General features: G+C 36.7%; 1 protein-coding gene across 1 annotated transcript; it reads right to left on the bottom strand.

Moving 5' to 3' along the window:
* Positions 1-15,809: 15,809 nt before the first annotated feature.
* LOC131950299 (uncharacterized) lies at positions 15,810-22,326 on the bottom strand. Its single transcript, XM_059312404.1, has 6 exons — positions 22,121-22,326; positions 19,297-19,362; positions 19,062-19,147; positions 18,418-18,535; positions 17,871-17,929; positions 15,810-17,557 (listed from the first exon to the last, which is right to left on the bottom strand). The coding sequence occupies exons 1-6, from the start codon at positions 22,310-22,312 to the stop codon at positions 17,452-17,454; spliced, it is 627 nt and encodes a 208-aa protein (XP_059168387.1). The 5' UTR covers positions 22,313-22,326; the 3' UTR covers positions 15,810-17,451.
* Positions 22,327-24,789: the final 2,463 nt, after the last annotated feature.

Raw genomic sequence — 24,789 nt, 5'->3', positions numbered from 1 at the left:
CATTACGTCTAATGACAATTTTTTATTTTTACCACTCAATGTATTTTCTTTTTCTATATCTTACATTGTCATCTTAATTTTTGATCACCTTAGTAAAAATTTGCTTAAGATTATAAACTTCAAGTTTTAAAAAACAACAACGTTATAGTACGTCGTGTCAAATGACACACCGTTTAAAATGTCTACATTTAAAGTTCACCAAAATAATGACGTAAAATCTAAATATGATATGACGTTAGCATACATATCATTCAACCTAATCACTCTAAAGTACAAATCAATAATTTTTATTGATTAAGGGGCTGGGTGAGTTATTTTTATTCGGGTGTCCAGGGAAGGTTTGGAGTTGGTTGGGACAGATTTTATACACGAGTCGGTGACGTTTTCACCGAGGCAGGGTTCGAATCTAGACCATGCATGTTTTGGAATTGTTAGGGAGAGTTAAACTAAGGTCGGTGAAGTTTTCACCGAGGTTGGTTTTGAACTCGGAACATGCATGTTTTGGAATCGGTAGGTGTAGAGTCCATACTAGGGTCGGGGAGTTTTGCTAACACTGAGGCAGGTTGCAAAGTTGGCACATGCTTGTTTAGGAATTAATGGTAGCCGAGTTCATACTAGTGTCGGTGAAGGTTGGTTTTGATCTCGGAACATGTATGTTTTGAAATTGTTGGTCACCGAGTTCATACTAGGGTCAGGGGAGTTTTTGTTAACACCGAGGCAGGTTGCAAAGTTGGTACATGCATGTTTAGGAATTGTTGGTAGCCGCGTTCATACTAGTGTCGGTGAAGGTTGGTTTTGAACTCGGAGCATGCATGTTTTGAAATTGTTGGTAACCGAGTTCAGACTAGGGACGGGGGTGTTTTCACCGAGGCAGGTTACAAAGTTCGTATATGGATCATTGGAATTGTTAGGTAGAGTTAAACTAAGGTCGGTGAAGTTTTCACCGAGGTAGGTTACAAAGTTGGTACATGGATGTTTAGGAATTGATGGCAGTCGAGTTCATACTAGGGTCGGGGAATTTTGTTAGCACTGAGGCAGGTTGGAAAGTTGTTACATGCATGTTTGGGAATTGTTGGTAGCCGAGTTCATACTAGTGTCAGTGAAGGTTGGTTTTGAACTCGGAACATGCATGTTTTGGAATTGTTGGTAGCCGAGTTCATACTAGTGTCGGTGAAGGTTGGTTTTGAACTCGGAACATGCATGTTTTGGAATCGGTAGGTGTAGAGTCCATACTAAGGTCGGTGAAGTTTTCACCGATGGTGGTTTCAAAGTTAGTACAGGCATGTTTTGGAAGTGTTAGGGGCCGAGTTCATAGTAGTGTCGGTGAAGGTTGGTTTTGAACTCGGAACATGCATGTTTTGAAATTGTTGGTAACCGAGTTCATACTAGGGACGGGGGCGAGGGCGGCGGACAAAGTTGTCGATGTAGGTAGGGTGCAAGAGATATTCAACGAGGAGTGGTGTCTACAAGTTATGTATCCCAGTCTGTTGGAGTGGTTTCTAGGGGGTTGTAATATTAGTTGAATAAATATTTGTCTGTAGGATTGTCATACAGCCTTTGTCTCTTAAATGGAATAGGTATAGTGCGGGCAGTAGTAGTAGTACGGTCTGTTTATCTAACGGTTGGTATTGAGGTTAGTGTGATGACGCAAGGTTGGCTGGGAGAAGGGGAACGGGGTTGCGGACAAAGGGAAGGGGAAGGGCGAATAGTGATAAAAATAACTCACCCAGCCCCTTAATCAATAAAAATTATTGATTTGTACTTTAGAGTGATTAGGTTGAATGATATGTATGCTAACGTCATATCATATTTAGATTTTACGTCATTATTTTGGTGAACTTTAAATGTAGACATTTTAAACGGTGTGTCATTTGACACGACGTACTATAACGTTGTTGTTTTTTAAAACTTGAAGTTTATAATCTTAAGCAAATTTTTACTAAGGTGATCAAAAATTAAGATGACAATGTAAGATATAGAAAAAGAAAATACATTGAGTGGTAAAAATAAAAAATTGTCATTAGACGTAATGTATTATGTATAAGTAAACTTTCTTAAAAATTAACGAAGTTCAAGTCAAAAAGAAGTTTGATGAAAACTGTAATACTAAAGCGAACATGGGAAGGTAATCTGCTGCAAGACTAAGATATATATTCGTCTTCCTTCTAGGTTCATTGTCTTTTTTGGTTGGGTTAAACATCGCCCTGTTTTCAAATATCGCGATGTACGTCACGTTCTCTCCCGTGATTTTGATTCCAGTCATACCTCTTATACAGGATACCGAGTTACATAACTTTCAGGGACAAGTAACAAAACAATAACACATTAAAAAATCACAAAAGACCATATATAATAAATTTTTATTGAATAAAAACAACCCCATCGGTCTACAGTCTAGGGGAGATGTCACATTGTGTCTACTTGTCTTTTAATATAAAAGTAAGAAAGTGAGTTTCTGTGTTGGGTGTAAGGAGATGTCTGTGAGAAGTCATCCTATGGGATATTCGTGTCGGTCGCTGATGTGTCGTCTGGTAATGTTTTGATGGTGTGTGGTATTTTATAGTGGTTCGTTAAATTATATTTTCTTGTAAATTCTTGCAAACATTCTCTACATGTATGTCTTCGTCGTCTGTGTGCCGTATCGTGATGTCGTTTCAAACCATGTTTGCAGGTGAATGCATGCTCACATATGTCACATGTATAACGTATCATGGGTAGGTCGTCTACAGGAAAAATAGTGGTGTGTGAATTAACGTTACTGTCGTTGTTAGTCTTTACGCGTTTGTTGTTTGGTAATCGCTTCCTCTACCTATTGTTTACAAGACTCTTACAAAGAAAAAATATCCCACCCCTCTACTTGAGACATAAAATACAAAAGTGTATTGTGCCTTGTCGTCACAGGAAACAAAAACGGTGGCGTCTAATGTTGTTAACCCTTGTCTTCCTAAATTATTTTTTAACTTGTTAAAGAAATTGAATGTTTAGTTAAGGATTCTGACGCGAGTTTTTTCACAAGGGACGCTACTCGTGGCTGTAAACAAGGCTGTTCTAATTTTAGAACAGTTGTCTTTCCTCTCGTTTCTCTATTAGGGAAGACATGTGGGGAAGACACGGGACACGTCTTTTAAAATGTAAACAAACGTGCACGAGGTGCACTTAAAATAAACCCCGCTGCGAAAATGACAACGGTATGGCGACACTTTTTGGAAAACACGCTTTCATGTAAATAAAATAAGGATCGCTTTTGTTGTCACCATGATAATGAATACCTATAAGTTCTCTCCGCCTTTATCGACCTAGTATGAATTTCGCGCGCGCGCGCGTATGTGTGTGGTGGTCAGATCAAAAGAAAATCGAAACGGTCATAAAAAACTTAATTACTTTTCCAGACTTGTAAAAAACATGTCTACCCCGCATACCTCACGTACCAACGCACTAAGTCGCCCTGTCTCCCGTTAAAAAACACGAACCTATCGAGACTTCGTTTCGTCTCAAACCTGACTTAACGGTGGTTGAAAGAAAATTCCGACCCTTAAATATATTTTGTTTTCGCTGAGCCTCGCTATAAGCGAATAGTTACAACCATTAATCTTTCATACATAGCAAGGGACGGTTCGTAGGACATGTGGAAACAAAAATTTTTAATTTGATCAAAGAATGACCGGGCGTACGATATGTGAATATAGTTCATGGACAGCTGTAATCTAATGAAAAAAGCCGAGAGCCGTGACTAATTACAGCACCGGCTGTTACCTAAGGGATTCACGGAGCTGACAAATCGATCGGTTTTCGTTGACCTCGCTATAAGCGAATAGTTACCGATGTCGCTACACTTACGATGTGTGACCAATTTAATTAGGTGTGATGGTCAGTGGATGCGATCGCTGATGTTTGTTATGCGATATATTCAGGCTTCTCACTCTAGTAACCGAGCGGGGAAAAAATCAATTAAAGTGGTACAGCTGTTACCACACTTAACGCTGGCTTTGCTTTAATTACCATACCCCCCGGTGGGATCGCTTCGCGAACCCACATAAATCATCATGACCTATCAAACCGAGTGGGGAAAAACCCACGATGCATAACAAAATTAATTAGGTGTGATGGCCCGTGGGTGCGATCGATATGAACTTGGCCCTTGTACGGTGCTTGATAAGAACAAAGGATTGCGGATCGATACGTGCCGGGTGCCATTAGCGAGTAACAGGTGTTGTTAATCGTTCTCTTTAATGAATGTTCTATGTTTGTAACGTTCGTTGTGGCGGAGAATTTAACCTGTTTTTTGTACACGGTCGTTGTAGGGGAGAATTTAAAACATACATACAACCAAATAAACAAACCAACAAATTAAACAACAAAGAAAAGAAATATATCAAATAAATAAATTAAACAAAGTAATTAAAATCAAATTAATTAAAATGAATTTCAAACAAATAAGCAAATTACGTAACTCGTTAATAAAAATTACACAATATAAACAAAGTAATTAAATTAAACAACAAGTAAACAAACTAATTAAACAATCAAAGTAATTAAATTACATAACTAGTCAATAAAAATTCAAACTAATTATAAAATAAAATTAAAATTACGTAACTAGATACAAAATAAATAAAAATCAAATTAATTAAACTTATTAAAAATAAAATAATTAAATTAAAAATAAACAAAATAAAAATAATTAAAAAGTTAAAATCAAACAAATACAAAATAAATAAAAAATCGAATTAATTAAACTTATTAAAAATAAACAAACAAAACACAAACGAAGTAATTAAAATCAAATTAATTAAAAAACAATAAAATTACGTAACTAGGTCAAAAAATTAATTAAAATTTAAAAAACTCATTAAAACTAATTAAAAAACGCATTAAAATTACGTAACTAGGTCAATGATTACGTCATAATGTTACTAATTACGTCACAAGGTCACCGGTGGTGACCTACTGACCTACTCCCCCACCTGCTCACCCACCCTAGGGTGGGTGAGTATTTTACTATATCTCATTGTCCCAGGCTGCTCACCCACCCTCACCCACCTTCACCCAGGTGGGTGAGTATTTTCCTATATGTCATTGTCCCAGGCTGCGCCACCTGCTCACCCACCCTCACCCAGGTGGGTGAGTATTTTGCTATATGTCGGTGTACCTCCTGCTCACCCAGGGAGTATTTTACTATATCTCGTTGTCCCAGGCTCACCAGCCTGCTCACCCAGGTGGGTGAGTATTTTGCTATATGTCATTGTCCCAGGCTGGGGGAGTATTTTCCTATATAGCCTTTGTTCCTGCTCCTGCTCCTGCTCCTGCTCCTGCTCCTGCTCACCCATACGCTCCAAAAGTGACCTAATATACTACTTGCGTTAGTGGTTTCGTTTTGATTTGGTTCGTTTTTGTTCTTTCTTTTTCGTTTTTGTTTGTGTTTTTTTTTTGTTTGGGTTTGTATTTGTGTTTTTGGTTGGTTTTGCGTTTGGATTTGGTTTGCTTTCGTTTGCTTTTTCGTTGTTTTTTTTTTGTTGGTATTGGTGTTTGTGGTTGGGTTTGTTGTTAGGTTTTTGTTTTCGTTTGCTTTTTTGTTTGTTTTTTCTTTGTGTTTGTATTGGTGTTTGTGGTTGTGGTTGGGTTTGTTGTTAGGTTTTTGTTTTCGTTTGTATTTGTAATTGTGTTAGCGTTATGTTTGCGTTTTGTTGTTTTGGTTGGTTGTGGTTTGGGTGGGCAATGCCGGGTTTATGATGATTACTAAACACACAGGTAATGGTCTTTAACAGAAAGGTTTTTCACAGTAGCCAGAGCAGGGCCTGGCCGGGACGGCTAGTTAAGTATACGTGTCAACTGGTTATGCGCCACTGAGGCCATTGACTCCGATTTCAGCCTGCATTTCTTTTTGGATTTGCTTCCATAGCCTTTGTCCAACCATAACAAACTACAAGGCAGCATTTGTTTGATTTTGTCTCTCCTAGAAGAGTGGATGTCCCCAGCTAACGAGCCTCATCTGTCCGAGGGTTCGAACTCGAGATTTTTCGGCTTAGAAACCATGAGCTTTATCGACCCCTAATTTTCGTTATATATTGTCCGACTGTGTGAATCCTCCCCAGAGTTTTCCCGGCAGCCACCCAAACCTTTTCAAATCCGACGTGTACTTCAAGTGCCTGGAACACACGAAGCCCCCCTCTGATGCTACCCCCCAGCGCCAGGAGGACGACATGGTCTGGATCCACCCACACCTTCGGAGGCACGCAACGTTCGTGGAGTCGGGCCTGGGGCAAATGCGGATGTTGAACGGTGTGATAACCATCCCCGTCACAGTCAATGTCCACTTTTGTCTTTTCAGATTCACTGGTGTAAGTAACTCACAGGAAACGTATATATATATATATATATATATATATATATATATATATATATATATATATATATATATATATATATATATATATGGTGTCATCCATAAATGACGTCACGCTTTTTGACGATTTTTACGATTTTTACCTCCCCCTCCCATCTGTCACACATCGTCACAAAAAGGCATAACCCTCCCCTAAAATGACGTCACACCTCAGCATACAACCCCCCCCCCCCCCCCCCCCCCCCCCCCCCGCCTCAAAATTTTTCCAAAATCTAATCTGAACTCAGTCAATATAGAGTATTTTAATCAATTTATATAAACAAAATTTAAAGTTATCTAAAACACGAATTAACGGCTAAAATTCGTTTTCTAACAGTGCTTTTTTATAATACAAAGGTGTGACGTGACACCATCTGAACCCCCCCCCCTCTTCCCCCTCATCACACGCCGTCACATAATTACTGACTCCCCCTTTCCTCTTACGAGTGTGACGTCGTTTATGGACGACCCCTATATACCAGTATAACACCTAACTGTGTTCTAGCCACGGAGTTATAAAAGAACATGTACAAGAAGTCAGAACACGTGGCGTGCTGAGCGTCACATCCACGCCATCGTTGGAGAGGTGTCCTTGGAGGGTCTTATCACCATCATATGCTGTGCCATGTCCAATCTAGGCCTGCTAGCTCGTCTGGCTCTACAGAACATTGTCCCGTTCTATACGAGTTACCCTGGGAAGGTACGTCTCTTGTCCCGTTCTATACGAGTTACCCTGGGAAGGTAAGTCTCTCTAAAAATTGTCCCATTCTATAAGAGTTACCCCGGGAAGGTAAGTCTCTTGTCCCGTTCTATAATAGTTACCCTGGGAAGGTAAGTCTCTCTAAAAATAGTCCCATTCTATGAGAGTTACCCCGGGAAGGTAAGTCTCTCTTTTAAAATTGTCCCATTCTATAAGAGTTACCCCGGGAAGGTAAATCTCTTGTCCCGTTCTATAAGAGTTACCTAGGGTAGGTAAGTCTCTCTTTAAATTGTCCCGTTCGATCGTTCTATAAGATTTACCCTGGGAAGGTAAGTCTCTCTAAACATTGTCCCATTCTATAAGAGTTACCCTGGAAAGGTAAGTATCTCTCTAAATTGTCCCGTTTTATAAGAGTTACCCTGGGAAGGTAAGTCTCTCTTTAAATTGTCCCGTTCTATAAGATTTACCCCGGGAAGGTAAGTCTCTCTTTAAATTGTCCCTTTCTATAAGAGTTACCCCGGGAAGGTAAGTCTCTCTTTAAATTGTCCCGTTCTAAATTCTCTCATAAAAATTGTCCCGTTCTATTAGATTTACCCTGGGAAGGTAAGTCTCTCTAAAAATTGTACCTTTCTATAAGTTACCCTGGGAAGGTAAGTCTCTCTTAAAATTGTCCCATTCTATAAAATTTACCCTGTGAAGTCTCTCTTAAAATTGTCCCGTTCTTTAACATCCACCATGCCCCAAAAACATAATGCGTTGAACGGTTCCAACAGCAAAACGATCAGCCACTAATGAGAAGGAATTTGTTCATTTTAAACCTCACCACATTCTCATGTCCACAATATCACAAACAAGCAACTAGAGTCTTATAACAACAGGCGAGAAGAATGGATTGACAGATTTCTCTGTCTCTCTCACTTTCTCTCTCTCTCTCTCTCTCTCTCTCTCTCTCTCTCTCTCTCTCTCTTTCACTCACACTCTCTCACTCTCACTCTCTCACTTTCTCTTTGGCTCTTTTTCACTCACTCTCTTACCATTCTTCTAGAAAGAAAGAAAAATGTTTTTAAAAACCGAGTTTTCTAACCTACGCTATTATTCTGCATGGGATTGCAAGCCTGGGAAAGATTATTCTATTAAAACTGAATATGTCATTAAATATTAAATCGTTTTTTTTTCAATTAAATAAAAAATATTAACAACCCTAGAATATCCACAGGTTGGCATCAAATATCCTGGTTACTAGGTTTAAGACATAATCAGACGCTGCTAGATTCAGACAACTGCGTGTGTGATTATAAATAAATAAAAGCTTCGATGTTTTAAGCAAACAATTCTGAAGGCATAAATTACATCCCCATCTGCTGTAGGCAACTCAATATAACCACTGTAGGCATGATATGTGCAGTCTTCTATCGCGAAGACAACTCATTATAAACCTCAGTTGACATTAAGACAACTAATTATAACAGTTATTTATAATGAGTTGTCTTTATGTCTATAGTTGTTTATAATGAGTTGTCTTTATGTCTACAGTTATTTATAATGAGTTGTCTTTATGTCTACAGCTATTTATAATGAGTTGTCTTTATGTCTACAGTTATTTATAATGAGTTGTCTTTATGTCTACAGTTATTTATAATGAGTTGTCTTTATGTCTACAGTTGTTTATAATGAGTTGTCTTTATGTCTACAGTTATTTATAATGAGTTGTCTTTATGTCTACAGTTATTTATAATGAGTTGTCTTTATGTCTACTGTTGTTTATAATGAGTTGTCTTTATGTCTACAGTTATTTATAATGAGTTGTCTTTATGTCTACAGTTGTTTATAATGAGTTGTCTTTATGTCTACAGTTATTTATAATGAGTTGTCTTTATGTCTACAGCAGGGGCGGAACTACAGTGCCGCCAGACCCCGCAATGCGGGGGGGGGGGGGGCCGCGCCATTTAGGGGCCCATACCCGACCATAATAAATTTTTTACAGTTAAAACAATAATTTTCTTGCATTTTTGACTTGACGGTAAAAGCTTTTGTAAATAACAAACAGATCTACTACAGTAGTGATGTTATACAGTAGCTAACAGATGCTGTTGTGTAAACAAGTTAATAAAAAGTCTAGTGACAATTTAAGCGCAATTTCCTTATGTTATCCATAACAATTTTTAATTTTTAATTTTTTGTAAATATCATCCTATAAATATAAACTCCTACACGATGCTCAGTTTAAATCATCATAGGCCTACAAGATGCTCAGTTTAAATGTTCTTAAATAATTTTTTGTGACCGAACGAAAGGATATTTCTGAAAACTTTCTTCGGCAATATTAGTCTAAATTATGGCAGGAATCGATTGGTAAATGTTTCAAGTCGCTAAGTGGTCTGGTTGCCGAGATATGGAGCAAAAACTGCATTTGTTCGAGGTTTTTTGGCTTTTCCGGGAAATCCAGGAAGGAATTCCGGGAATTTTTTGGCCCACAATTATCCTTGCAACTTGCTTAACATATTTGCTTTTGGAACTAGTCCTCGATATTGCTTCGTTGAGGAGGAGATACGACTTAAAGCTGCGGACACGCATCGGACACACATCTGACACACATCCATCCAGAACGAGTTAATAGTCGCAATTGTGTGTATGGAAATTGCGCTAAAAAGACACTTGCATTTTTTAGCTGTGTTTTAATCAAAACAGACACACTTTTTTGTAATTTAATGAAAGCAGACTCTCTTAATTTTTAAGTTGTAATTAAATCAAAACAGTCAAATTTATATTTTAGGTGCAGTTCAGTCTGTGTCTGAGTCTGCTGTTTTCGTACAGTTTTTTCCTGGTGGGTGGGATGGTGATAGACGGATCGACACCGTGTGTGGTGGTGGCAGTGCTGACACACCTGTCCTTCCTGTCTGCACTCTTCTGGATGAACGTCACGGCGTTTGAGATCTGGAGGACATTCCGGCATTGGAGTAACCAGGTGAGGTATGGAGGACATTGGACTAACCAGGTGAGATATGGAGGACATTGGAGTAACCACGTGAGATATGGAGGACATTGGAGTAACCAGGTGAGGTATGGGGGACATTCAGGCATTGGACTAACCAGGTGAGGTATGGAGGACACTCAGGCATTGGAGTAACGAGGTGAGATATGGAGGACATTGGAGTAACCAGGTGAGGTATGGGGGACATTGGACTAACCAGGTGAGATATGGAAGACATTGGAGTAACCAGATGAGATATGGAGGACATTGGAGTAACCTGGAGTAACCAGGTGAGATATGGAGGACATTGGAGTAACCAGGTGAGATATGGAGGACATTGGAGTAACCAGGTGAGATATCGAGGACATTCAGACATTGGAGTAACCAGGTGAGATATGGAGGACATTGGAGTAACCAGGTGAGATATGGAGGACATTGGAGGCTCTAGGTGAGATATGGAGGACATTGGAGTAACCAGGTGAGATATGGAGGACATTCAGACATTGGAGTAACCAGGTGAGATATGGAGGACATTGGAGTAACCAGGTGAGATATCGAGGACATTCAGACATTGGAGTAACCAGGTGAGATATGGAGGACATTGGAGTAACCAGGTGAGATATGGAGGACATTGGAGGCTCTAGGTGAGATATGGAGGACATTGGAGTAACCAGGTGAGATATGGAGGACATTCAGACATTGGAGTAACCAGGTGAGATATGGAGGACATTGGAGTAACCAGGTGAGATATCGAGGACATTAGAGTAACCAGGTGAGATATGGATGACTTTCAGGCATTGGAGTAACTAGGTGAGAGATAGAGGACACTGAAGTAAGTATGGAGGACATTGGGTTAAGCAAGTTAGAATTCGAGGACACTGGAGCAGCCAGGTGAGATATGGAGGACATTGGAGTAACCAGGTGAGATAAGGAGGACATTCAGACATTGAAGTAACCAGGTGAGATATGGAGGACATTCAGACATTGAAGTAACCAGGTGAGATATGGAGGACATTGGAGTAACCAGGTGAGATAAGGAGGACATTCAGGCATTGGAGTAACCAGGTGAGAAATGGAGGACATTCTGTATAGTGAGGAGGCAAGTAACTGCGTATTTGAAAATGTGAATGACAACAAAATTAAGTATCTGGTTCAGTCAAATCTTTGAGTAGGAGAGTCAAAAAATAATTTAGCTGGCGTCACTACTTAATTGAATAGGAGAGCTTCTACATTAGTGAGGGGCGGGACGTTCCCTTTCCATTTCATGTTGTATATCACGTGATCGGACCCTTCTCCCTATATCCAGCACCTGAACTAAACACATATTTCTCTACTCTTGTCTAATTTTTTCACTTTCCAATGCTAGCTGTTTGTTTACACCTAGTTGTATCGATTATTTCATTGTAAAAATGCGTTAATAGGAACATGAGCCTTACAGCTGTCTTGATTTATGAAATAACAACATAAATTCCTGATGCTTTCCACTTTCTCCCCACCACCTCCTCAGAAATCACGAACTGGATTTGTATTCATGAGTTTAAATGTATATATAGATGGTCTCAGTCTGTGTGAGAGAGGTGATTTTAGAGAGGGGATTGACGGTATGGGGAGGGTTATTTTTATCCGGAGAGGTGCTTGGAACTGGGGATCAAAGATATGGGGAGGGTCATTTTTTTCTAGAGAGATACTTGAAGCTGAGGTTAGGGCAGGGTCGGCAACCTGCGGCTCGCGAGCCGCATGCGGCTCTTTTGATATCAAGATGCGGCTCTCCAGCTCCTTGAACAAATACTAATAATCTTAATAAAAAATTGAAATATTTGAAATAAAAAAAATGTTAGTGGCTCTTTAAAACCAGGGAAATTTTGAAAATTGTAACTTTTGGCTCTTCCGCTTCAAAAGGTTGCCGACCCCTGGGTTAGGGAGATGAGGGGGGGCATATTTATCTGGAGAGATGCTTTGAACTGGAATTTAGAGGTGTGGAGTGGGTCATTTGTACCTGTAGCGGTAGTGTGACTGGGCTTAATTAAGATTTGTTAGTAATCGAGCTATGATAGAAATAGCATATATTTTTTTATTAATAGCACAGTTAATTTAAGTGTGTTTTCTAAAATGTAATCATTATTAAATAGAAAATGAATACAATAAGATTCGATAAATAAAAAAAAACAACATCAAACTAAATTATATGTATTTTATATAGGCATATATATATATATATATATATATATATATATATATATATATATATATGTTTGTGTGTGTAAATGTGTGTGTATAATTATATCTGTATATCGGTATATCAGTACTCAGGTACAGTGGCGTAGCGAGGTCGGGTTTCACCCGGTGCGGCACTTAATGGTGTCACCCCCCAGAGACGTAGCGACCCTTCCCGGGGATTAAAAATTTTCAAATTTTCGATTTGCACCCCCCCCCCCCCTCAAACTTTCGATTTGCAACCCCTCCTCAAGTTTTTCTTTATATATTTTGCTATTTTTTGCCTTGGTGTCACCCCCCTAAATAGTGTCACCCGGTGCGGTCCGCACCCCCCGCCCCCCCCCCCCCCCCCCTCGCTACGCCCCTGCTCAGGTATATAAGTATAAACATGTATATAAATACATGTGTATTATTTATATTACGTGCTAATGTATATGAATATTATAATAGTCTGTAGGCCTATATATGCATTGTTACATTTGTGAATATGTATGAACGTATGTGTTTGTGAACACGCATATTTAACTAGATTTAACCATGTTTATATTAAGCCCCCCCCCCCCCCCCCGCTACGCAACTGAGTGTATAAGTATATTTAACTCTTTATGATATATACATGTTTAAATCAAGCCTCCCCCCCCCCCCCCAATTCTCCTCTTGTAGGTTGTGTCACGTGGCAACACCAGCCTGTTCTTGTCCTCCCTGTACGCCGTGGGCCTGCCCGTTCTGATCGTCGTGGCCGCCCTCTTTGTGGACAGGTTCTCTCCCTACTCGGACTTCGCGCCCTACTACGGCGTGGACAACTGCTGGCTCAACGGCAGCATGTCCGTGGCGGTGTTCTTTGTCGTGCCGTGTAGCGTCATCTGCTTCGCCAACATCGTCTTTGTGGGGCTCACGCTGAGGGTAGGTTAAGGCAGGGGGTGCTTTCAGACATGTTTCCTGCCGGAGTGGCGTTGTTGGGGGGGGGGGTATTTAAAAGTTGAGGGGGGGGTGAGTGGACACAGGTTAAAGTAGGCGCGGTGGTCTAGTTCGGAGAGTTGCCAAAAAAAGCGCACAAACGGGAAACTGTCTAAAGGAAAACTGCGCAAACTGAAAAAAAAAATGCGCAAATATAAACTATGTAGTATATACCAATATACCAATACACTTTAATTTTGTCTAATTTCGTTAAAATATAAATTATTATGCTACAATGTACATGTTTGCATTCTTTGTCAGTGTCTATAAATACTTGATTTAAAAGAAAGCAAAAAACCCTTGCGCATTTTTTGTGCGCAATTTTCCGTTGCGCAGTTTTTTTGGGAGAGCCCCCCCCCCCCCCCCCACCGAAAAAATTCTATCGCCCCCCCCCCCCCCCCCACGAAATGAAATTTATATAATTTATATTGAAAATATATACTTTAAACAGTGTCGTCGTCGCCCCCCCCCCCCCCAAGAAAGTCTACCGCCCCCCCCCCCTCTCCCGGAGGTCGTTTATATATTCCACGCCCCCCTCCTCTTCCCCCCCCCCCCATATTATTTGTTTATTTTGGATAGCTTGAACCGAAGGTATATTCTTGTCGATAGCCAATCAAATTACCCGGACAAGTCACGTGACTATGATTTATCCAATCAGGGTTTGAGGCAGCAAAGGACGAGCATCTCGGAGTTCAAGCTGTCCACCTCAGCATCCGGCGTCACCGACACGTCCATCGTGCTAAAGATCATCGTGCTAGTGGGCATCACGTGGTTGCTGGGTCTGCTGGCTGCCGTGGTGGACACGCAGGTGCTGTGGCTCATCTTCACGGTCATCAACGCCTCCCTGGGTTTCTTCATCAGCGTGGTGCTGGTGTTAAACCGGCGGGTGTTCAGCGCGGTGCACAACAAGTGTCTGTGTCACACCGTCGAGAGCCTCGTCTCGTCACAGTTGGCCAAACATTGAGCCATCGGACTTATTTTTAGTTTGATCAAGATAAAGCGTAAGGGGAGAGTACTCCGCTCGCCAAGTTATCAAAGGGAAATAAGAGATATATTCTTAATTTAATTAGTTGTAATATTCTATTAATCGTAAAAAATAGAAATATTTTTTTAAAATAAAAATTACTTTTTATAAATAGTAGATAAACCCTGCTACAGCAATTAGATGTCGAAATTTTAAAGAATAATTAAATTAAGCTAATTACATACATTCAGATACCCTTTAGAATAATAGTCTAGATTGGATGTAAAAAATAAATAAAATAAAATTATTGTGCTTCTTCTCTACTAGTGCTTCTTCTCTACCACGTTTTTGGACATACTTCTCACATTGTCAAATTTGCATTCAATATCATGCTTATTTTATTCTAAGGTTGGAATATGTGATTGCATTCGTGTTAGAAAAATCATGTTAGAAAAATCATACGAAGAGACTCACATAAAATAAGGGCATTAAAATGATGCAATGGCGTTGCATTCAATACTATGCACGGCCACGGCTTTTAGTTGTTTCTTTTGAAAAAAAACAAATTGTAATTAGAATAGAAGAGGTTATTGGACGTTTTAATTTAATAAAAAATAAAATAATAAAACTGCAATACCCAGTAAATAGGAATTTATTTTCTAAAATATTCTGATTAATAAAAACAAAAAGTACACATTTCTCTTTAGACCTAGTGATTTATTGGGCAAGTGAAGTAGAGCTCATGTTTCTTGACCTCAGCATTTGCAAGGATAGTGCGGTCAGCACAGTACCCAGCCGCCCTTTCCCCAACGTAAGTCAGTTACCCATCACCGACCGAAACCTGAACTCGAGACCCTCGGGCTAGCAACAAACCCGTCTACCATTCAACTAAAAAATTAGCTTATATTATAAAACAATGAATGATTTATTATTTATTACTCACTGCTGTGAATTGAATGATTAGACCTGCTGTCTGAATTAAGATGCTAGCAGCTTCCTGATGTTAGTACAACTATAATATTGTTAAGGCCCCACATAGTAATTTACCGATCAAGACCTTTTGATAGTAGCAGTAATATCTGATTGTCTTAGTCATTGACGTTACTCAAAAGTAGCTTTGAAGAGCTATGTAATATGTTTTGTCATAATAGTAATAGCACTGATGATCCATACAATTCATACATCCTAATATAATAAGACATAATTAATATGTAATAAGAGACATATATCATTATATATAATAAGAGACATATATCAATATGCAGTAAGAGACATCAATGTTATAAAGGACAGATGTGGTAGGGTGATATAGCACATGAAAGCAATCTCAAAAGTCTTGAGTTCAGACCCCCCAGGTAATAAGGCTCATTAGCCAAAAAGCCTTATCTGCTCTGAGTGCGGACCACATCATCCTTTCATAAACTGAGGTCATTCAAGCAGGTCAACTCTAGTTCACCTGCCCCATGGGTAATTTGATTTACTTATTTATATGTTCTAGGCTCATATTAAATACTGATGTATGGATCATCTGCATGATGTGTGATAATATTGAAGAGCCATATGTTGGCAGAACACAAGAACAATACAAACATAGGACACCATTAGCCGATATTTTCTGTTCTCCAAAATACATGTTTTATTACACACCGTTAAAATACAAAGAAATACATTGAGAAGTATGGCAACAAGACAAATATTTTTAGTAACTTAAATAAATAGCATTAGATAAATAGTAAATGCTATGTTTTTTTAAAATACAAGTTAAAAATATCAGTAGTTGTTTCATACGTAGTTCTCAATAAACTAAAAATCGTTAGTGTTTTCTAAGATATTAGCTTCTTTTCACAGAGTAAATGCTGAATCCAGAGTTAAGCAAAAAGTAGAGAAGCATTAGTTATAGGTAACACACTCTTTGCCGGCTTCAACACATTCAAAGCTATTTAACCAACACAGCACATAACAAAATGCATCTCAGTATAAAAAAAAGTTCAAAATATTATTTGTTAACATTCTATATCTTTCACATCAACATTGTCATTATTTGACACTTCATGTCGATATTTTAAATCATTCAAATCAATTTTACACATCATACCTGTCAACATTTTATACACTGTTCATGTCATTATAATACATTGTTCAACTCAACTTTTTATATGGTTCATGTCACAAACCTTAACGTACAAATCTGGCAGTGACTTGACACAGCAACAAATTGTACAAACTAAATTAGCACTGAATTGCATTTTTTTTTAAAGTCAGCGCACTTGAAACAAATATCCTTAAATATGCACAGGGATATAAAATTTACTATAATTTCAAGAAAGATAATTATTAACATCATTTAGATTAAAGTTAAGAATAATCCAGCAATGATAATTTGTTATCTCACTTGATTATTCGGATTATTTAATTATGTACAAGGATATGAGTTGAAAAACGTTTTAATCAGCACTTAATGAGGGATCCTGACTAGGCCCTTCCTTTTTTAATACTCCTCAAATATCAGTATGTTTAAAAAGAACTAAATGCAATGATATAACTAAACCAGCCTAGACAACCAGAGTTCATGTTTAAAGTATATACAAAGCTATAACCAATCTTTTGGGCAACTAATTCATTATTTATCGAGGTTTTTAAAATTGGATTTATAGATACGGTATTTACGCTGGGTACTTTTGATTCTTACACAAATAGTTCATACTAAAATGCTTTTCATTACAAATTAAACTTGATTAAATACTACAGTTGATATAGTTTTTTTAAAAATATTATAAAATATAAACATATCAAAAGCTAAGTTGGTCATAGGTAACAAATTAAGAGGACAAAGTGGGATGGGAAATAGGAAGAAAATATCATGCTTAAGTTTTGATAACTGTAACTGTTTGATATATATTTTACTTAATACAATTGAGTTCATTTAGCTGGTTAAAAAATATTTTGCAAGATCTAGAACTTTAAACTTATCAAGTAGCTAATTTAGGCTGGGAGTATATTAAGTTGATATACCAGAAGCCTAAATAAACAACATTTAAAATAAAATGATATCTTGAATTAAAAACATTTTTAAAAAATAAACAATAAAATGCCAAAGCGTACCCAACTTAATTTTTATAAAATAATAAAGAATGAAAATGCAAAATTTTACCACACAAAATCCACAAAATCATAAAGACCAAAGTTCATTTATATTTTTACATGTAAGTTTTATGTAACGCTGCAAGGGAATTAATCAACAAACAAGTTCTATGGTCTGCTTGCTACATGGGCAGAGTTTTTCCTACTGTTTTTGAAGCCACTGCATAAAATATTGTTGTAAAAAACTTAAGTCCTCTTTGGCCTCCAGGAATGTAACTCACTATGTACCTGAAGGGAGATAATATTGAATAATGTTTTTTTTTATATCTTACAAATTATTTAACTGTAAAATAAAAACTAGCACTAAAAATTATTATAAAAATACTAACAATACTAATTTTAAGAATAATTTGCATTACTATACATTAAAAATAATTATTTTAAAAATTCGAATTTTGTGTATAAAAATTGTCCTCTGATCTTTTCAAGTAATTTGATGTATAATTTCGTAAGAAAAAAAATATAATTATGAATGCTATTTGCCGTAAATGATGCTCTAATTGCTTTAGTGAGTAAAGGACACAGAGAGAAAAAAGCTTACCACACTAGGGCAACAATTTGAGCCACTGCAAATACCACTGTTAATATTGTGCTTTTTGCCTGTAAGAGATCAACTTATTTAAAAGATGTTAAACAAAAGGAGATAGTACACATAATTCTTCACTCAAGGAATATAAGAAATAACAGATGATCATGTCTAGTCACAGTTAAAGTTTTAAAAAGTTGAATTACCACAGACTGCAGAAATAAGTAAAGTCGTGGTTTTTCTTAATAAATAAAACAAGAAAATTTCCTTACAAATGTATACAATTTTGACGTTACAAAATATATTTTATAATCATTATCTAAAACCTAAAGCAAAACAAGCCAAAATGAAACTTCCTGTTATGGCATCTTTATTTTACATTAATCTTGTAGAGGGGACATAATAACTTATCCTAATATAAATATGTTACAAATTTCCATTTTTTAATCTCCTTGCTCATGTATTAACCAACACACCAAAAAAGCTATATTTGTTTGACAGTATTCGCTTTCAGGTTTGAAAATAAAAGTGTCTTCAATTAACTTTTTAAAATTGCACATACCCAAAGTGAAAAATAAAGTGTGGCAAACATGGCTCCAAAGTAGGTTAATGTAAAGGGGAGTCGCCCAATTGAGAAAAGATGTTTCAAGTGATGCATTGGTCCCCACAACAGAGCAAAGCTGAAATGAATCTATTTTTAATGTGCTGCAGTATCTCTAATATAAAACCAATATACATTTTTAAAATATATTAGTAAGTATTATTTAATCATTTTTTGTAACACATTAATATGTAGCATTTAATTATTTTTTTTGTAACACATTAATATGTAATATACTTTTTTTATAGGTAAGCATGCAGTTGCTTATGGGGACAGCATGGCCTAGTGGTAGAGTGCTAGACTGCTAACCTGAGGTCGAATCCAGGTTCAAGTCAATAGAATGTCCCTGAGCCCGCCCAGCTCTAATGGGTACCCAACTCTTATTAGTAAAGTAAAGATGGCTGGGAATAGTGCTGACCACATTATCTCTTCATATGCTGAGGTCACAGAAACAGGTGAACTCTACTTCACTTGCCCCATTCGCCATCAGGTTTGAAAGGGAACTTAATATAGAGTTGCTTCTACTTTATTTTCTTGAAAAATGGCAACAAATATTCAAGACGAAAGTTGCATACAAATATTTAGGAAAAGAGTTAAAATATTACCTGGATAGGACAAATAAGCTGCCTAAAGTATATAATAATGCAAATTTTCTTGCTTTTAGAACCAAAAAAGGAATGTAAAGACTTGCCTGAAATTAAAGAAATAAAATGTGTTTAAGTCAGCTATACACAAGTTTATTTATTTGCATTTTTACAGATACATATATTATAAACACTACTAGGAAAAGCCTTAAAAAGGTATAAAATATTAAAAGACTAAGCTGTAATAGCAACTTACTAAGCTGAGACAAAATGTCCCCATCAACAAACAGATGATAAAACCTACAATCCTTTGTTTTTTGCTCTGAAATAAGATAAAATGAAAAATGTTTCATAACTTTTAATCCAGTTATAAATAAGTCCTAATCATTTTTATTTTAATGAAACAAGATATTAGCTCTTACTGACTACTCTCTTAAAAACAATTGCTTAGACTAATAGTTTAACTTTATTTGGACAAATTTTTTTATTTTTATTAATTTTCCAAAAAAAGAAATTCCAATTAATCTTTTTACTTGAAACATCTCTACATTGTCTATAATATAAGCCCCCAGTGTCACTTTTACTTTTGCACTTTCGTCCTTCTGTAATCGGTATGGACACTTAGTCTTCGCTTTTTAAAGCTGGGAGAGTGAGGTCACACTTGGGGAGGGCTCTAACTGGATGCAGACCACCGGTGAAAAGTGGCAGTTTAAGTTAGACCGCGGGTTGGGGAGGAGGGAAATCTAGGCGGACGTCAATGAAAATTTGTTTTCGTACCATAGCTTAATTTTCATGAAAATCCATATCCACACTAAAGTGCTACACTGCCACCGCTTGCAGTGCTGTTTGCGTAAGGATATATTCACACCAATGCAGGACTGCCACCCGTGCACAGAGTGGTGTGCTACAAACAAGTATCTTTTACAAAAAATTTTACATACATAATTTTGTAACAGTGGTTTTGTTTTTTTCTATCCCTAGTGAAATTATGTTCTGGTGACAATTCTAATTAACATGATTTTACACTTTTTAAATGGATAAACTTTTAAGAGTTGAAAAAATGTCAATAGGAATTTTGCTTATCTGACCATCCACTTATTCAGGCTAAATACTACACTATACAATAAAACTGTCATTTTATTATAATTATGTATCTCTTTAATGGAACTTTAAAGTAAGTTAAAGCTAATAGCAAGACACTAATAATGTGTTTAATAGGTAACCATATTAAAAATGGGACAGCATCCTAAGGTAAATGCTAAAGAGATAAACGGTCAAGCGACCATTTCAGTTTTTAAGATTGTTATAATGGCAGTAATTTTCTCACTGAAACATACAATGTGACTAAAATGTCAATATCGAATATGTTTAAATACTCAATTCCTACAGTGAGGAGAGGAATTCCTCTGAAAATGGAAAGTTTTTATAAAGAATGCATCAAAAAGTCCAGAAGTGGTCATACCACATCAAAATTGTGTAGTAAGTTGAAAAGCCTACACCATAATTAATAGCATTGCTTGCTAACCTGGAGGCGGGGCCTGTTGCTAACAACAATATGACACCCACACCAGACGCATGACTTCTGATGATTTTTTTTCTGCCTAATTCCAGTGACCTTCTTAGAATTAGGTTAAAAAATGTTTACAAATAGTAAAATGGTGGGTTTTTCACCTGATAACAACAAACAGCAGGTGACAGGGCTACTATATTTGCTGTAAAAGCATTTCATAATTTGCTTTTGAGAATGAAGGCTAAATTTAGAATTGGTTTCATTAAAAATAAAAGAACTTTTAAAATATAGATTTCCAGAGTACGAAAATGATGTCCATAGTGAAGCATTTTTAGGTATCAGTCTATGAAAAAATAAATCAAATATTGTCAGACGTTTTTTTATAAGGCCGGCAAATAAAATGACAACCAAATTTAAAAAAAAAAAAAACCACATGACCACTATTTGGTGATCACTAGTAAGGAACTCTGGTGCATAGCCATTTAAATAGTCAAACCGGATTCGTGGCTTGCTGTAGCTTAAACCACAAGGGTGATATAACATAATTGTAATGGCAAGTTTTGTCGCGCTATAGCTGTGACAACAAATTTGTAATTAATTAATTTTGTCTAAAACAAGCTAAAACCCTCAAAATTAGTGCCTAATGGAATAAATACGGATGTCTATTATTTAGTGGTCATGTTTAAAGTTTAAATTGAAAACCGAGTAGGTAATCTATCGTTTTAGGTACGTAAAATTGCCCGCGGTTAGTAATGTACAAATAATTTTCATTAAAATTTTTTTTGAAAACCCACGTTTTCTGATTGAACTAAAAAGTAGAAAATAAATGCTATACATCACAATAATGCAAGCGATCACTCTACTATAAGCGATCGCAAACTGCGTGCGCATTATGACAAAAAATGAAAAACGTGGGGCGCCGTGATTTTCTTTTACTTTATGGATAAATGAATAATAAACCTAAATCAATGGCTAAATATATCAATAAAGGCAAGAAATTATCTTTAAACAGCAGTGTTTGCGAGCAGAATTTGCTATAGAAAAAGCGGTAGAGTGGCGCCCCCTTAATCTAGTGCTATAAGTTTACTATAAAAAAAATAAACAAGATGGCTGCTATAGTAAATGAGCATGGTTGCATCTGTTGGAAACAACGCTAGTCATCATTTATTACTGAAAAGTTTTAATTCAATTGTTTAAAAACAGGTAGATCTACATAAATGAAACAAGGGAACATTTTTGTATTTTTCAAAACATAAATCCTCTTAAAAAATTTAAATAATTATTAAAATTTAAGGAGTCACCTGTTTTTCACATTACTAGTCGCGGGCGATTTTATGTACCTAAAACGATAGATTACCACTGAGTAAATTTAGATTTAGCGAGAATATCTAAATAAATTATAAAACAAGTTTTTCCTAAACAAGGTGGATATAAATAGTAAAATCAAAAGTAAGATGAACTTAACTCCATAGGTAACAAGTGACGGTTGTTTGTGAGTAGATAAATTCCCATTGTGTATATTTAAAAATTAACATATTTTCATTGATTTATTTTTTTTATTTTTACATACAAGGCTGGGCAACAATGGATCAGACTGAGCGTCTATTAACCAGCCATTAGCGGCTTCTGTTTGGGGTTTATCTTCAATATCTTCTCCTGATGAAAACCATTTTGTTGGCAATAATGAGTATTTTGCTGTTGTGGTGGTATCTTTGTTAGACCTTGACATGTAATCTTTCAAGCTTTGATTGAGGTCAGCCATCTTGTAAATAAGACGTGACTAAGGACTAAAAAGCATTTTTAAAGTTGAAGAGTAAATGTTAAGTAGGTCTAGATCTACCTCTTTTCCAGGAGATCTTGTAAGCCCTACTTCACAGCGTTTAGGCTAGACAAAATGTATACCTATACCTACTACGGACGTCTAGAAAAAAAAATTAAAAATTCCTTCATAAGTTAATTTTATTAGAACTGTTGGGGGAGGGGGGTACTCACTGACTTCGGTGTAAGAATTACTAAGATGAAAATTATTATCCTGCTACTATTATTTCAGTACAATCACTTATTTAAATGCCTATGTAACTCGTTAAAAATGTTAAAAGTAGATTCCATATCTAAAAAAATACAAAATCAATGCACAACGTATGCAATTGTTCGAACCATTATATAATTTCAAAAATCTGTTCCATCTTTTGAAAACACGGGAATCTTCACATAAATTAATGGTTATTTCCCTTTACCATAGCTGGGCACAGTGAGTGGTCTAACATTTTACCTGCTCCGTTACTTCTTGCTCCGACTCTAGCGAAAAAAAAAATGACCTGCCCCACTACTCCGTGTTCTGATCCACATTCCTGATATTAGACTAGATAGATCAAACGTGTGATAAGAATGCTGACCTTTCATTTAGTCCATATCTTTGGTAGAATGACTACAAAGCAGATATTTGCTTTCACGTTCAATACCCATCTATGCCGTGACGTCTTCAGAATGTTGATCGGAGTGTGGAGGTGACAACGTGTCATTTACACTTCACTCTTGAGTGCCCGATAATCTGAGTAATTGACACATATTTGGCCTACTGAAGCATAAAAAGCCAGCGGACTTCAATTTTATAGCATGTTATAATTTCCAAAGCATGTCAGTCATTTCGTTCGAGGCCCTTTGTGTTAAACGATTTTTTTTGTGTTTGCCTCCACCCCACCCAGCACCCATCACACACAGACACATAATTTATGCAGTCTGTAATCTCAGATAAAATGCTTTTTTAAAAAATGTGTACTTTATTTTCTAGAAAACGTGTTTTTAGAATGCTACAGACACAAAGTTAACTGGTTTACCTACTACCTATGTAAGCAATTTATATTCGCTAAATTTTACGGGCGAGTATTTATTAATTATTGTCTAAATAGGTGCAAGAATGTATTATAAATTCTTGTTAGGTTTGGTACATAAACAATAATATAATTCTTTAAAAACAATAATCACAATGTCCCATTGAAAAAGTTCATTATTGTTTTTGTCAGTAAGATTATTTTTGAAGCAGGTGGGGAGAGGGGATGGGTTATTGATAATGCTTAGAGGAGTTGGTCAATGGAAGTACAAGGTCTATATGTCTAGATCTTTTAAAAGAACAAGAGCGGAGGGGGGGGGCAGAGTTTCTTTCAGGCATCTACCCCCCCCCCCCCCCCGGACGAAATGGAATTTATATAGAAAACTTACTTTTACCAGTGTCCGTTCCCCCCCCCCCCCCCTCTCCCGGAGAAAAAATACGGGAAGAAACACGGGGGGGGGGGGGTAAATGTCTTTTTTATTAAGCTAATTAATTAATAAACCGCCAGGTTCTACAATAACATTTATTTTACTTCAGCTTCTGCTATAGCAATAATTTTACTTCAGCTTTCACGAGTTAGTGCCCTTAACTAAAACTATAGCTTTCAGAGCGGCTACATAAACAATTTCCGTAGATAAAATAACCTATAACAGTATCATATAGGGGCTATATTTTATGGATACCCAACAATAAGCCTAACCCTATTTCTCGCTGTTTTTATGTCCAAACGGCTAATGGATATGTAACAACTAAATTGTATTGAAACTCGAGCTCCATCAACCAGTTTACAAACAAACAAACACTGGTCTTGTTTTGATAAAAACAAATTGTAAGTGGTGAGTAATACATTTTGTGTAAAGTGACTGCATAAAGGCAAATAATCCCTTATCGATTTATTGATTGGGCGAACGTTTTATTATTCTGAACTCTCAGCCCGTGAACGGCTTGCTCAAGGCAAGCGGAACTCATGTTTGGGACTCGGTCTGGGTGTGGGTGTGTTCACTCGTGAAGTTTAGAGTTGGGGAAGATTAGTACGAAACAGCGGTTGCAAGCTGAGCGCTAGCTCAACCATTTTGAAGAAGCCAGTTTTTAGAGGGTTAATGTGTAATTTGAGGAATTGGCTGTGGTGTTGGTAAACACTATAATAATATGGCAGCTCAAGTTTATCTTTTTAAATAATTTCAATGACTGTATCATGATTAAAAAATACAGGATTTTGCGAAAAATAAATAGGTCATGAGGATGGTAACATTAAATTCAACACGTTTATTGCTATTTTTTAAAATTAATATCTAGCAATCCTGAATTGCTTTTATTTATTTTGGTTAAATTAAGTAGGATATATCAATGCTTTATGCGAAAGTATAACAAAAAGTTAACTTTGATTATAGGGCCCGCTAGGTTGTATG

Source organism: Physella acuta, unplaced genomic scaffold, assembly GCF_028476545.2.
Source record: "Physella acuta isolate Inbredline_101_S28 unplaced genomic scaffold, ASM2847654v3 ptg000751l, whole genome shotgun sequence".
Classification (NCBI taxonomy): domain Eukaryota; kingdom Metazoa; phylum Mollusca; class Gastropoda; family Physidae; genus Physella; species Physella acuta.
The sequence above is the reverse complement of the archived record's forward strand: the minus strand, read 5'-3'. Positions and strand labels throughout refer to the sequence as shown.